Here is a 15,851-nt window from a genome sequence, read left to right as displayed (position 1 = left end):
CAAAGGTTAACTTTGCACTTTACACTGCTTACTTCCTTTAGCTTTTGGATTGGAGGAAGAGCCTGCAACCAATCTTCCCTCTTTTCCACCTTCTTCTTAGTCTCCTCATAGATTCATATATCTTAATGTTGTCTGTCGTATATCTAAAAATCTGTAAGTTAGAATTTATAAAACAGTTATATTACCGTTTGTTCTGTATGGTTGTGAAACTTGGACGTTCACTTTCAGAGAGGAACAGAGATTAAGGGTGTTTGAGTATACGGTTCTTAAGAAAATATTTGAGGCTGAGAGGGATAAAGTTACAGGTCACTTTAGAGCTTGAAATTTATTTACTATGGATGGTTGTAAGATATATCCAACATAAAACTTGCCGGTATGGAACTAAATCATAGTGGCGACCATACATGTTCGTTTGTTGACATCAGGACAGTGTTGCCAGTTTAGTGGTTTTCCCTTAAGCTGCGGTTTGTTTACGGCGATCATCTCCGGGCGCACATCGCTAGCGATTGTCGCCAGGAGTTGCTAGCAGTTAAAAAGAATGCGCACGGTTTCTTTACAACGATGATCGCCAATGTAGATCGTTGGACGCAACGTAGATCGCTGGAGGTTGGAGTTGCTTCTGAAGCAAGTCCAGGTCGCACATCGCCGCATATGTGTTCAATAATCGATATTTAGAGAAGCCATGTAGATATATTGAATCGAGTTATGGCAGCAAAACAAATGAGAATTGACAGCGATGTACGCTGATAAAGAAACCACTTCCTGACGATCATCATTAGCGTTTATAATTATCGGCGATGACCGCCGTAAACAAACTGAAGCTATAGATTTGGAACATTTCTGTGTTAGTTTAGCGAGAAAAATTTGTAACATTTGTAGGATTAAGCGGTTTTTAACCCAAGGGCGGAAAAATATTCTGTTTGCTTATACAGGGCGTCTCAGGAGGAATATAAAATACGTCAGGATAATGTAGTTTGTGTTAACCATCTTTTGCAAACGGCAGCATCTGAGCACCGCAACGCTTTCGCAACACACACAGTTAATACACGGTCACTTGACATTTAATTTGTGTATTCGCATAGCGAATACGCAGACATGCTTTTGTTTATGGATTTTGTGACGGCAATCCATTCATTGGCTGCTGCTGAGGAATACAGACGACGACGTTTTCTCAATCGAAGGGTTCCATCTAGCTGTGTGTTTTTCCGTGTTTACCGGATGTTACCTGGAACTGGCAAGCTACTAAATGTTTCATTGAGGTCGAAAAGAGATCCGGTACCGGTACCTAATATGAATTTACAATTCATGGAATCCATAAGAAGGACAATCTTAGTAATGTGTCTTGTGTAATTATTTTATTTTCTTACTGAGTTTGTAGTTAATTATAAAATAAACTTATTGGAACAACACAAGATGCAGCATTTTCAATAATGTATCATATCAAAGTGTCTAAGACGTAGAAAAACGTCTATAATGCATCTTTCCATTTAAAATTTCTTCCCAACCATTACGTTTCGGTCTATATATAATGTTAATATTATGTTTTATTTAACGACGCTCGCAACTGCAGAGGTTATATCAGCATCGCCGGATGTGCCGGAATTTTGTCCCGCAGGAGTTCTTTCACATACCAGTAAATCTACTAACATGAGCCTGTCGCATTTAAGCATACTTAAATGCCATCGACCTGGCCCGGGATCGAACCCGCAACCTTGGGCATAGGCCAGCGCTATACCAGGTCATATATATATATATATATATATATATATATATATATATATATATATATATACAGCCCGTGAAGGGCCCAGACCGACCAGCCGGCTGCTTGTCTCACGCCCACATGCCGAAGCAGAGGTGGACGATCATCCAACCAGAATGGAGGTATCGTGTGGTTAGCACGATGATCCCCCCAGCCGTTATAGCTGGCTTTCGCAACCGGATTTCGCTGCCTACCGTAGCTCCCCAAGTGCATCACGATGCTGGGTGGGCGCCGGTCCCATACACTGGCCGAAATTTCATGAGAAAATTTCTTCCTCTATGAGGACTCGAACCAGCGGCGCATTCCGTAACGCGAGTCCTAGGCAGGAAGCCATAGACCACGGCGCGTGACACACACACACACACACACACACACACACACACACACATATATATATATATGCTAACTCAAACTGCATTATCGTGAAGTATTTTACATTCCTCTTGAGACGCCCTGTATCAGTTTAGCTACTTTTGCACTGTTTGCGGGTTTTCAAGAATCAAGTATTAAACATAGAGTGTACAGACTGTAGGCAGACTGGCGTGCAAGTAGACAAGATATTTAAGTAGATTGATAAGTGCAGGTACGGAGATAGGTTGATTGAAATTGGTGGATCTATTTATCATTGATTCGTTCATTGAGTGATCGATTTGTTCAGGTGTTTGTAGATGTTGATTCATTGATTGGCTGGTTGGACGAAGGGACCGACAGACCGACGGACCTTACTGGGCTGACTATGCTGGATTGAGTGACTGAAAGTAGAACAGTTCCCGTAACTGCCATGTTAAAGACATCCAGTGACTTTAAAAAGTGATTTAATGTACTCATTACTGCTGTGCTTTCTTTACTTCCAAGTTTACCCATAATACTATGAAATACCTATGTAACTTATATAACTCGTACAGAACTCAAATATCACACGTCACCTCATTTTTTAACACCACTACCATTAAATTTTCTAATTCCTGCTATTGATGATTATGTTAACATTAATGTAACAAATACAACACACTTTTTGAATAAGCTAAAAGGTATTGTTGGCAAGGGTTTGCCATCTTATTGGCTGAATTTAATAAATATAAACCGTGAAAATTGTTGTCTAAAAGATATTTTCTTTGACATATATACCTTACTGATGTGTGTCAGTTTTGAGACAGTCATCTGACGTAATTTTTATACCAGGCCTGGGTACTATTAACTCAATTGAGTCACAGCACATTTCCCTTAACTCCCCACGTCATCTTCCCCAGCTGAGACCAGTAGACCGACAGTTAAGCATTGTTCAGTGACGGATTGCATCATAGCTTTTACGAACTTTCAGCTCTCGCTTGTTGCCTAAAATCCATCAGTGATGTACAGTGCCCACTGTGCATTTGTTTGTAAGCAGTGTAAGCGGAAAGGACATAGGAGGGGGTTTCAGAGTTCCATTCCACTTTCCCATTGTGTCCTGGGCTGGTTTATACAATGTTAAAAACTATAATTTGAACTCCATGCAATAACAGAGTGGTGTGTATGTGTGTACCCCTTCATTCTTTCTTTAAATATGCTTGGACATAATCCTGAATATACTTTATGCAATATTTGTGTATTCCAATTTCATTTCTTGGTGTCTTTGATTTTAGCTCATATGCCCGTTCAATTGGGCCCTACTGAGCATCTGCCCCTTCCCCCAGTGGGTTACCAGTTGGTTCGTGATCCCATTACGGGTCACTTTCTTCTGATACCAGCTACTAATATAGGTAAGAAACATGTGTACAATAATTATTTACAGGTACGATTGTTAAAAATTATGTTTTATTTTGTGAGTAGGGATGTTTGCGAAATGAGGAGAACATAGGCCGAGAGAAGCAAGACCTATGAACAAAATAAAACTATTTTTAACATGTATATCATTCACATTTTTAGACAGTCGTTCATTCATGCTGATCGAGAGACCATTCAACACATTACAACCACAGTCTAGTATATATAGTCACGAAGCTTGAGTTGTGAAGGTGCTAGGAACAATAGACTGTGCCGGTACTATTTCGCATTGTCTGTAATGAGGCGATATTAGCGATCCTACTGGTTAGCAACTATCTATGGATGCATATTTACTACGTATTGAGCTTCGTGACTGTATATATTAGACTTTGTTACAACCAAGCGGTGTTATAGCTCAGTTGTAGATCATTGAACTGGACATTGCGATATCCCCGATTTAAATCTTCATGTTCTCCAACTTTTATAATTGATTAAATTTAATTATTAATTGTTATATATAGTTATCAATAAAATAGTTGTTAAAGACGTTTAATTTGTGTACATTTCTTAACCAAAAACACTAATTTTTTTAAGTAGGCCTGCAATTATTTGAACCGCTTTATTCATCGGTTGCGATTGCTGCCATGCAACTTCTGGTGGGAAATAATTGATAATCAGCGCAAACAGTTGAAAGTCAGTGTTAAAAGTACTTTTCACACGCTACCATATAATAGTCATTTTAATAAGCTTGCCTAGATCTACCTTTAGGAATTATTGTTGTCTAAAAAACATTTATAGTAGATTTGAATACATTGAGAATGCTAAAGACGCGCGGTGTTGGGAAATAAATGCAAGTATTTTGACACACGATATATAAAATCAGTATGAAACTAAAATTCCTCTAACGATTTGTCTGATAACTACCAGTATGTGGAGCTAGCATGTAATAAAACATCTAAACGTTTGAAAGATTAGGATGTATTCAGAAGGCGTTGTTATGTCCTTTAACTTCTGAAAATCCTAATTTAATCAGTAGTATTCTCAGTTCGTTTGTCTGAAAGATAGACTTACGATACTACGAGTATTTAATGACAAATACACCCGATTTTTGCTGTCTATGAAAACATGACAAGATATGGTAAAATGCATAAGGAATTTGTATTCTTCCTGTTTCTATTTATTGCTGAAATTCTCATATGCTTATTTAACACTCTACATAATAATGTATTTAAAAAAATATACTTGATGTTTGCCTTTAAAGAGTTAATTTTTTTATGTTTTCTCCTTAAACAGTTAATTTCTGTATAAAATTCACTTCGTTGACCGACTTTTTTGAGAAGATAGCAAAAATACAATTTTTTAAATAATAAATCACTGGATTCTTCCTTTGACACTTTAATTATATATAGTTCGTAGCGAAATGTAATGTAGTTATTAAAATTTTGTTAAATCAATATTTATTAATCCAATTTTATGAAACTATAATTTGTTAAACTGCCTACCTGTGTATTTATAATGCAGTTGGCCCTATTTGATTAATAATTAATTTGAGATACTTCTGTTGAACCGTAGAATGACTTTCGATACAGAATATACAGAATTTCTCTTTCACTTTTGCGTCCTTATGGTGTATTGTGTACTCTGTTTGCCTCTGTACCTAAGTATTGTGAATTACCTTAAAACTAAGTTGGGAGCGATGAATTTTTTAGACATAAAACATTCAAAGCGTATCTTTCATTGCATGACCTCACATAATAGGTTTACTGCTTGTTATAGCTCTCTTTGCACTTACAGTACATAAGACAAAATTCTATTATTTATAAATTTCCATTAACCCATGTTAACGATGTTAGTATCGGTACCGGTACCCAAATCTCTGCTGTAGAATAGTGGGATCGTCTGTGTAACGAATGTATTCTGCGCACATGTACGACACATTTTAACTTGGATATAATAAAGTCAAAGAAAAAGTAGGGATTCTTCAGTTCATCTCCCACTGTCATGTTTGATAGTCCACCATGATGTCTTTCTTCGCTCATAGTCAGCTGATACACAAGGTCACCAACACAAAGACGTTATACGATACATTTACAATTCTACATGATAGGAGAAAATATCCAATTTTTATTATTTTATTTCACAGTAAAATACTATTTTTTTTACTCCATTTGTGTTGTATTTTTTGTGTAGGGAAAAATACTCGTCTTTTTAGGAAATTTCAATAGTAAAACGATAAAATGACAAAACAATACAATTCTACATCACACTGTTGCCAACACAATAGTCTTCGGAAGTATACATGCTGCAAATTAGATCGAGGGGAAAGTACTCCATTTTCATTATTTTGGTCTACCGTAGAATACTAATTAATTTTTATTCAATTTGTATTTCATTTTTGGTTTAAGGAAAATACTCGTATTTTGACGGCATTGACTTTTCTTCATAGTTCCTAATTGTGCATAACGTCATAAAGCCAGTCAATGTAAAAAAAAAAGTCACTCGTATATTCTATTCACCGATTTATACTACAATTTGTTTGTCCAGGAAAACATACTCATTTGACGGCATGGACTTTCCTTCACAGTTAATTGTGCATAATCGACATTTAAGCCAGTCAGTAGAAAATGGTCTGAAGAACACCCAGAAAAGCCTAGTTGTGAAGTAGGTGTAATTAATCAAGCTATTGAGAAGAGTACCTTGATACGAATTGTTGTATGTATTGCAGAACACCTGCAGCGCGCAGTTCTGTGGCCTGGCTACCCCACGACAACAGCAACCGTGCAGCCCTCGCTGCAGGTAACAACAACACAGCAGCCTGCTGCTCAGCACATTCAGTTGTTCGAATCGGCCGAGCCACCCGACTATCTGGCAGCACCAGCCACGCGCATCTTGGTGCAACCACAGCTCACGATAGCCACAGCAGCTGCTGCTACTGCCGTCACAGTGGCCACAGACACCATCCAGGGTGTGGCGAAGCGCACCACCAAACAGCAAGCCACGACTCTCATCAAAATCGAACCAGCTCACACGGCAAGTGCCCTCATTTTGTTAGCCCTACCATTACCTTCACCATCATACCTCTACTATCATTACCACCAGCACACTTAACTATTACCATCACCATAATCACTACCTACTTCAATCACCACCACACCATCACTATGACTTCCATTATCATCATCATCATCATCATCATCATCATCATCATCATCATCATCATCATCGCCACCACCCTCCCAATTCCTCCCCTCCCTCTCCCCCTTCCTCACCATCATCTTCATCATCCTCTTCCTGTCACTATCACCACTACCAACTTACTTCCATCATCCTGTAACATTATACAATGTTACTTTTGTGTAAACTTGTGTGCTATTTATTTTACTGCCCCACACTGTAGCATTGTGGTCTAAGATATAATGCCTACTCCCTGCTGTTCTTGCTAGAAAGTAGAAGTAAATAAAAGTAGTAGGTACTAAACTCTCTCATTGGCTACCGGAAAAGTAATACAACAACAGAAGCATAATGTACGTAGTTCCCATAATAATTTGGTTTGTTTTTAGTCATTTAATGCTGCATGATTCACAGTTGAAATTCGATTTTAATATTTTCAAATAGTGAATGCCCTGATATGATACTGATTTATTGTCACTCAACCATTTGGCCAGCTGGCCCTTCACATTCCTGTATTCAGGCCAGCATTCCTATTCTTACACTACTTAACATCAATTTTAAACTTAGTGGACGACTCATTCACTTATCTTCCCTTATTCAATGCTGTGTCCTTCCATGCCAATTCTTTTGCTTAACACTTCATCTGTTTCGCACTTTGTTCATCATTCTAAAACCTATCTAAAATTAATTTCCCTATCCATACCATTACGTTTAGGCTACTATTTCAGACTATTTTAACTATACATACTTTTCATTACCGTTTCTCTTATTAGACTCCTATGATATAAAACATATTTTTTCGTAAATGCCCTCCTTGTAATATTCTATCTATAGCTTCTGATTTGTTGTTGTTGTTGTTCAGTTAACTGTACATAGACAGAATCTGAACCTCACAAGTGATACCAACATAGCACCACTTATGAGGCAACTAGGCCAGGAGATAATGGGATAGGGTGGCCAGTTCCTTTTCCCCCTCCATTGCATACAACGCCGACTAGCTACATATTACACTAATCAGACTTCAGATGCATACAAACATTTGTTCTTCCTCTGACACATATCATCAAGTGAGGTGTACTTCCTGATAATAGATGTAGGCCTACTGTACATATGAGCCAGAACTTCAATCAGAGGATAAATGCTGACTATAAATTTGCAAATTTTATTATATATTATTATATGACATGTACCTTGTGTTGATGATGCAGGCTTCTGACTGCAATGGAGGTACAGCAGCAGGAATTGTGTTGGACAATAGCAACATGAAACCATTGCATCGCATGTCGCCGGTCACCACATCCAGGTCCACAACGACAGAGGTCTCTGTAGCAACCAACACAACCCAAGCACCACAGACTGTTGCAGGACAGACAGGGACGATTTTCCCTGCTGGCGCAACCACTGCTACCACGGCGCTGCAAGCTCACTTCTATTACGAGCACCACACCCACCACCCCACGTCCACAGCCACTGCAGCCATCGTTCAGCTGTCACAAACATCCCAGCCCTCCGCATCCGTACAGACTGATAATGGAAAGAGGTCGCAGGTGAGTAAGAAAGGGTTTCTTTCTCTTCTCTTTTCTATTTGAAGTTCTTTTCTCTCTCCTAAACTTTCTTGTTTTTCTTAGTCTTCTCTTTCGTTGTGGTCATACCCTCTTCTTCTATTTGTTCTTACATTTTTGGCTCTTCTTCTGCTTCTGATCTTCTATTTGTTCTTCATCTTTTTCTTACCTTCTGCTCATCCTCTCTTCTTCTATTTCTTCTTAATTTTTGGCTCTTCTTCTGCTTCTGATCTTCTGTTTGTTCATCTTCTATCTTTTCTTCTCTTATATTTCTTCTTCATCTTTTTCTTACCTTTTGCTCATTCTCCTATTTGTTTTTCATCTTTATGTTTCCTTCTTCTCATCCTCCCTTCTTCAATTCTTAATTTTTGACTCCTCTTCTGTTTCTGATCTTCTATTTGTTCATCTTCTATCTTTTCTTCTGCTCATACTCTCTTACATTTGTTCTTCATCATTTTCTTACCTTCTGTTCATCCTCTCTTCTTCTATTTCTTCTTAATTTTTTGTTCTTCTTCTGTTTTTGATCTTCTATTTGTTCATCTTCTATCTTTTCTTCTGCTCATACTTCTCTTACATTTGTTCTTCATCTTTTTCTTACCTTCTGTTCATCCTCCTATTTGTTCTTCATCATTTTCTTACCTTCTGCTCATCCTCTCTTCTTCTATTTTTTCTTAATTTTTGGCTCTTCTTCTGTTTCTGATCTTCTGTTTGTTCATCTTCTATCTTTTCTTCTACTCATACTTCTCTTACATTTGTTCTTTATCTTTTTCTTAACTTCTGCTCATCCTCTCTTCTTCTATTTCTTCTTAATTTTTGGCTCTTCTTCTGCTTCTGATCTTCTATTTGTTCATCTTCTATCTTTTCTTCTGCTCATACTTCTCTTACATTTGTTCTTCATCTTTTTCTTACCTCCTGCTCATTCTCAGCTTCTTCTCTTCTTCGTCTTTTATCATTTCTTATGCTTATTCTTCTATTATTTCTTCATTTTTAGCTTTTCTTCTGCTCATCATTCTCTTTTTGTTCTTTATCTTTTATTTTTCCTTCTGTTCATCCTCATCCTCTATCTTCTGTTTGTTTTTCGTCTTTTAACTTTCCTTTTGCTCATCCTTCTCCTTCTATTTGTTCTTCGCCTTTTATCTTTCGTTCTACTCATCATCATCCTTTTCATTGTTCTCTCATATTTTTCTTTATACTCATCCTCATTTGTCTCCATTTTCTGTTATTGTTGTTCCTTCTCCTCCACTCCATTTTAAATTTTCTTTTTTTGTCCTTTTCATTTTCCATCATTTCCTTAGCTTCATATTTCTTCTTTGAATTTTTTTTCTTCTATTTCCTGTACAATTTACTCTTCTTCCTATGACCTCATATTTCTATTTATCCCTCCATATTATACTTTCTTTCTCCATATCTTCTTTTATTTTTTCCCTCCTGCTTCTTAATAAAGATATCAGGATTCAGTTCTTGTAAACAGAGTGAGTATCATGGTGGACAGAGTACTGTTGTTTGCTAATTTCGCCTAACTCTGCACTAAAGATTTCGAATGTCCCCAGCTGGATTTTTAAGCGTTATTCTTCTATAGTAGATGAGTGAGGTTGAAATTAAAGTAATTACAGTGGAAGCTCTTAAGTTCCACAGAAAACAAGTTCGACTGCTTACGTGGGAGAAATAGACATGCCCCTATACTGGCACTAAGAAATGTGTTTGCCATTTGAATGGGAATTGGTTCTGTGTCTTGTAGTGATACTTATGTTAAAGGAAAACAGAATATTTAATCACTGATTTTAAATTAATGAACTCTTCTTTTTCTATTTGAGAATTGTGCCGTTTGTGAGACAGAATTGTCGAAACCCACTGTGGTACTAGAAGCGCACACACAAGTCTCGGGGCGGGCAGGAAATGCAAGTACAGTACTGTATTCGTTGATGGATAACCAATAAGAATTTGTATTCATTTCACCTGCCACACCCACTACCCTTAGTGGACTGAACTTTCAATTCTGTTCAGTCGAACTTAGGAGAGTCCACTGTACATTAAATAATTTGACAGGTTAAGTCAGGTTACTAATAACACACTAACTACACACAGCAGTGTTATTTAATCGTTCTTCATGGTTGTTCAGGCGACATCGCCTGTGAATCCTGCTGAAACGTGCCTGACTCCACCTCCTGAGGCTACAACCAGCCAATCGGAGTGTGAGGATGCGAGAGGCAGTTCGACGGCCACCCCCGTGGACCAAGGAGCCTCACAGCAGCAAGCCTCTACACCCCTTCAGCAAGTGACAGTGCAGGATGCCAGCAACCAGACTGACACTCCTCCTGTTAGCGAGGATGAAAACTGCTGTGACTCTGTGCCTCCACAAGAAAAAGTGCATCCACTTGACCTGCAGGTGAGTCCTCTAACTATTGATTAGTTCATAATAATTATCTATAGCTAGAGGAAATAATTTTAGCTGATGGTATTTCTTCTTGCCACAGTGACATTTATCATGTGACAGACACGTGGACAGAATTCTTTATAACTTGCTCAAATCGTATTCCGAATCTCAGCACTGAGCAATCAAATGGCATCACTGTGTTCCGAATTTCATTGATGCTCCAGTGCTGTAGCAACGCTTTCATCAGCCTGGAGAGGTGGTTGCAGTGTCCATCAGCCGCCATCAATGAATCTGATTGGTTCTTATAAAGGGCGAGAATTGGCAAATGAATGACATCTTGCACTGTTGTGTTCTGCTGTTTTGTTTGTAGTGAGCACAATATCAGAAAGTTAAGTTAATGGCTTATGAACGAACATCTCAACGGGCCATTTATTACTATTGGTTCAAGAAATAAATTGTGCTCTCTTTCAGTAGGTTTTTTTTAGTAGGTTATTTTATGGTGCTTAATCAACATCTTAGGTTATTTAGCGTCTGAATGAGATGAAGGTGATAATGCCAGTGAAATGAGTTCAGGGTCCAATACCGAAAGTTACCCAGCATATGCTCATATTGGGTTGAGGGAAACCCCGGAAAAAACCTCAATCGGGTAATTTTCCCCAACTGGGAATCGAACCCCAGCCACTTGGTTTCACGCCAGACACGCTAACCATTACTCCACAGATGTGGACCTGCTCTCTTTTATTTGAGTGAGATGACAGTATGAAAATTTAGCAAAGTCTTACTAGTGTGGCACATACAACAACTTTCACAGCTGCCATAATAGCCCTTGGACCTTCCAGCAGTTTTGTTCCTATTTCACTGCAGTGTGACATCATTATTCACCAGTCCGATGAGATTCGGAATACGCTGTCAGACTGGAATGTACCACATGATCTATGTCATCAATGCAAAACACCTAAATAAATGGTTCCTGAAACGTCATCCATGGCCCATTGTGCCAAGCTGCATGAACAGTGTTGTCAATTTCACTAAATCCGGTGAATTTTAACTGTTTTTGGCAATAATTATTTTTTAACTTTTCCAATGCTTAAATAGGGATTCAGCGACTTTTTCAGCACCTTACAGCAATAAAAGTAAAACTTTCTCTATTGATAATAAGGAATCTAGCGATTTTTGAACTACTGTTTGGCAACTTTTTGTACACTACAGTTGACTGCACTGTGCATGAGAAGTAGGGAAAAATAGTTTTGATTACGGAGGTGGTAAATAATAATATTAACGTGAATTCAGAAGACATTGATTCTTCTTTTTAGCTGCCACTTCTGGCTAGTCATAGTTTAGTAGACTATATTTACTGCCTCAGGTTGTTGATTCAGTAATATTTGAGTACAGTAACTTACTTATTATTAGATTTTTACCTCCACATCACCAGACAATTCTTAGCTGCTGAATATCCTTATTACATGCCAAATGCAAAATAAAAAAAACGACAGATGCATACCGGTAGCAAAGCTATGCTGCATATCATGAAGTAGACATATGGGTGGGTGCAATTAGCTGTGGATAGGTGCTTTACTATGCAACATATCTTTACGTAGAATTACATGTGGGTGGTTCGAGAAATGAAACAAGGTGAGTACAAAGATAAGAAGAAGAAGAATACGAGAATAACTGGAAGATAAGGAGAACAAGAAGAATATAATGGGAGGAAGGAGAATATAATGAGAACAAGGGAAGGTTTTGCATTTCTATGTGGCGTTCAATTCTCAGACTACCCTTTCCCCATATCTGTGAAGAGAAAGACTTAGTTTTATGCTAAAAAATAGAAATAGATTTTTTTATGACTGTATCAGTTTATATATTCTTAACCATTTTTGTTTGAAAAGTAAAATTACAGGCAAATTGCTGATACAATGTGATATGTTGTACCACACCCAAAATTTTCACCTCAATTACAAGACATTCTCACATATCATAATAGTTATTTATGCAACAAGTGGATAATCTTGATGGTTATGACATGAGATCGTTCGTGCGACAATTTTCACCAGTGTCATAATAAGATTATCCACGAGTTGGGTATAATTCTTTATGGGATCTTAGCATTATAAATTGTAGGAAAACTATGAAAGAAATTGGGATCCATAGCTGACAATTTGTGTTCATAAGTTCGTATCAATTGACATTGAGTAAAGAGGAATGGATGACCTTGCAGGTTGTGTTACAAAATGTCCCTTTATTTTGTTAATATAGTTTCTCTGAACCACAGAACTGTTTTATGTGATATTACAAAAGTGATAAAAATTGTTAAAGATTGGAAATAAATGATACGTTATCTTGTGTTCTGCATTTTATTTCTTGCTACATGGTGCGTAGAAGATATTTAGATGAAATGCATGCATCCTGACCCAAGCGTTTCGGTATTACGTCATAAGTGAATACATCATTGTTTTTATCGGCACCCATGCCATAATAAGCCAGTTATGCACAATATTCGATGTAGTAACAGTCTGTTTATAATGTTAGGATGGCATAAAATAATATACATGTTTTTTTTTTTTTCTTTCTTGAAATATTAGCCAAAGCAGGAAGTACCTGAAAGCTCTCCATGTGATGTGAAACCACTTTGTAATGAAGTGTCACCTGTATTCGAATCAAAGCCGCAGCCAGATGAAAGTCAGGTGGACATAAGTGGGCTTGAACTATTGTCGAACAGCATTGAACAGTTTGAGAATCACCGCACGCATCTCAGCGATGCGTCAACACCACAGGGTGATAGCAGTGTGAGTGCTGATTCGACCAGTGTCTCGGCCAAGTTACCAACGTCTTCGACCAGCCTGTTAACCGACACTAAACAAGAAATCTCAGATCTACGACCTGCAGATGAGAAGGCAGCCGAGACATTACAGATGCTTTGTCAGCAATCGTCAGTTCATCAAATGAAATCTTCTGTCGAAAGGTTAACAGTGAGGAAGGATCTAAGCACTACGTTTAATGATGGTGAATCTACCTTCAGTGAAAACTGTGATAGCAAAGTCTTGAATGCAACTTCCGGCCAGATTTGCACGGGTGATTTGAATAATGGTTCAAATGACAGTGCAGAGTGTGGTAAGGTTTCGGGTGATATGTGCGTGAACCAGACTTGTGAGAGTGAAAGCCTTGCTTGTAGAGTAGAAACAATTGGAACAAATTTGAGCAGTGGTACCAATATGCTCGGTGGCTTAGGCCTGCTGTGTGCCCTTGCAGAACAGCGGTTTATGGAAGAGGTTGGTACCACTGCAGAGAATTCTGCCCCGGCATCCGAATCGTCTGAAGCAAACAGTGACGATGTCTCTCATTCCACATCTGCGAAATTGTTGAGATCCTCACCTGAAGTGAGCGGAACGGGTGTGGATGTTAATCGTAATTATAAGACGCGAAAGTCGGAACAGGAGTGCAAGAAGTTCATTGCAAACAAGGTGATTAAATATTATCACCACCACAGTGGTAACGGGAACAACAGTGGTTCCAGCAGTCCTCAGCATTGCCCCCAGCAGCTGTTGCAGCCTCAGCAAGTAGTGTCTTTGTGTACGAGTCCGTCCTCGTCTTCTGCAGAGATCATGGATGCTATGGAACTGAACATGCGCATGAAGTTAGCGGAACTCCAGCGCAAGTATCGTGAAAAGCAACGTGAACTCTCGAAACTCACTCCCAAGAAGACGTCGATTCCCGACGCCAGTTCAAGTGATGTGTCAGATGCACCATTGTCTGTCAGTCCCATCAAGAGAGGTCCAGGTCGACCGAGGAAGAAGTGCAACAAGTTGTGTCTGGACTCACCGCCCTTGTCACCTCCGGGAACTGCAGGTCTTGCAGCCCCCAGGCCGAGGGTTGGACGACCACCATTGCTTAAGAGCAGAGACGTGCATGGTCTAGCTTCTCCTCGAGAATTGCCGCCACCAGTGCTGGAAAAGGTATGTTGTAATTTTTGTTAACTTTATTGCATACTTGGGATATCAAATCTTTGAAAACAAAAATCGAAAGTATTGCTGAAATTTATGCATCATGTGCTTACATTTAAAAATCATCACTGCACTTCCAAAATTCGCTATTTGCATTTAAACATATTTTTCAAGAGGAAGAAGAAATCATTATCACTCTTAAATCCCTTGATTTTCAAAGTTACTTTCAGCATAATTTCAATCATTACATAAAAAATGGTGAAATTATGCCGAAAGTGTCTTTGAAATTAAAGGAAATTAGAACTGAGAATGTTGTTTTCTTTCTCCTGGAAAATCTACATAAATGCACATAGCGGATTTTGATGGCATAGTGACTAAATGATGCAAAGCTGTTACCCTTAGTAATAGTAAATAGCCATCCCACTAAGTTACACAAATATTTAAGAAGCTTATTTTTGGGATTATTTTGAATAAAACAAATTTCCTATTAACATGAATCTAATTCTCTGAAGGATGGAGTTATAACAATTTGAAGCATAAAAACTATGAAACAGTGTGCACATATAAATAAATACAGTCGATCTTGTGTACAATGAAAACCAATATAAGAATAAACCCTGTTGAAAAGGTAAATTTTATTGGCCCCAGTGTATTTCCTATATTGTAAATATATTTTTTTCCATCGTTACAATAATGGTCAAATTTTGAAGAAACCCCGATGGAATGATAAAAATATTATAACCAGTATATACATTTTTTTTTTTTTTCAGTTTCCTGAGTTTTTATCTTCAGTATTTCACTTTTCACTTGATATCATCCTCTTAAACATGCTTTCTTGTTATTTCGTCTACCTCTTTCATTCTTTTGTTTACTGTTTTGTGCAAGGAGTGTGTTACAAGTAGAACTGTACCTGCTTCAAGGGCACGCAATCTTTAGCAGGATTTGCCTTTATGGTTCCTGCCGTCTTCCTGGCAGCTTTCATATTCTAGTGTTGGTTGTTAATAATGACAAGTGTAACATGAAAACTAAAATCAGTTTGGAGACTAAATTTCTTGATTTAGATAGGAAATTGAAGCAGACTGAAGTAGCTAAAAGGTATGGTTTGCGCAGAACACCCACAAGAGTCATAAAGAAGTTTGTAATTCATTTTATGGGTATGTTCAGATAAGTCTGTGATCAATAATATAAGATATAAGGTCATAAGGAAACCAAGTGATTAATAAAGGATAACAAGTGCCACTTGGGAGGCGTCTGATTAGATATTGGCATTCCAAAATATTTCTGTTACATTTTGAACCCTA

General features: G+C 38.0%; 1 protein-coding gene across 1 annotated transcript in view; it reads left to right on the top strand.

The window, feature by feature from the left end:
• wge (winged eye) overlaps positions 1 to 15,851 on the top strand; it is a 705,384-nt gene that overhangs the window by 625,497 nt on the left and 64,036 nt on the right. The window contains exons 10-14 of the mRNA XM_069828951.1: positions 3,385 to 3,501; positions 6,231 to 6,535; positions 7,885 to 8,223; positions 10,358 to 10,624; positions 13,192 to 14,562. Of these exons, the coding sequence (XP_069685052.1) occupies positions 3,385 to 3,501; positions 6,231 to 6,535; positions 7,885 to 8,223; positions 10,358 to 10,624; positions 13,192 to 14,562 (2,399 nt within the window). The remainder of the gene's footprint in view (positions 1 to 3,384; positions 3,502 to 6,230; positions 6,536 to 7,884; positions 8,224 to 10,357; positions 10,625 to 13,191; positions 14,563 to 15,851) is intronic.

This window comes from Periplaneta americana, chromosome 6 (assembly GCF_040183065.1).
Source record: "Periplaneta americana isolate PAMFEO1 chromosome 6, P.americana_PAMFEO1_priV1, whole genome shotgun sequence".
In the NCBI taxonomy this organism is placed as follows: Eukaryota; Metazoa; Arthropoda; class Insecta; order Blattodea; family Blattidae; genus Periplaneta; species Periplaneta americana.
This window is presented reverse-complemented; position numbering and strand designations above follow the sequence as displayed.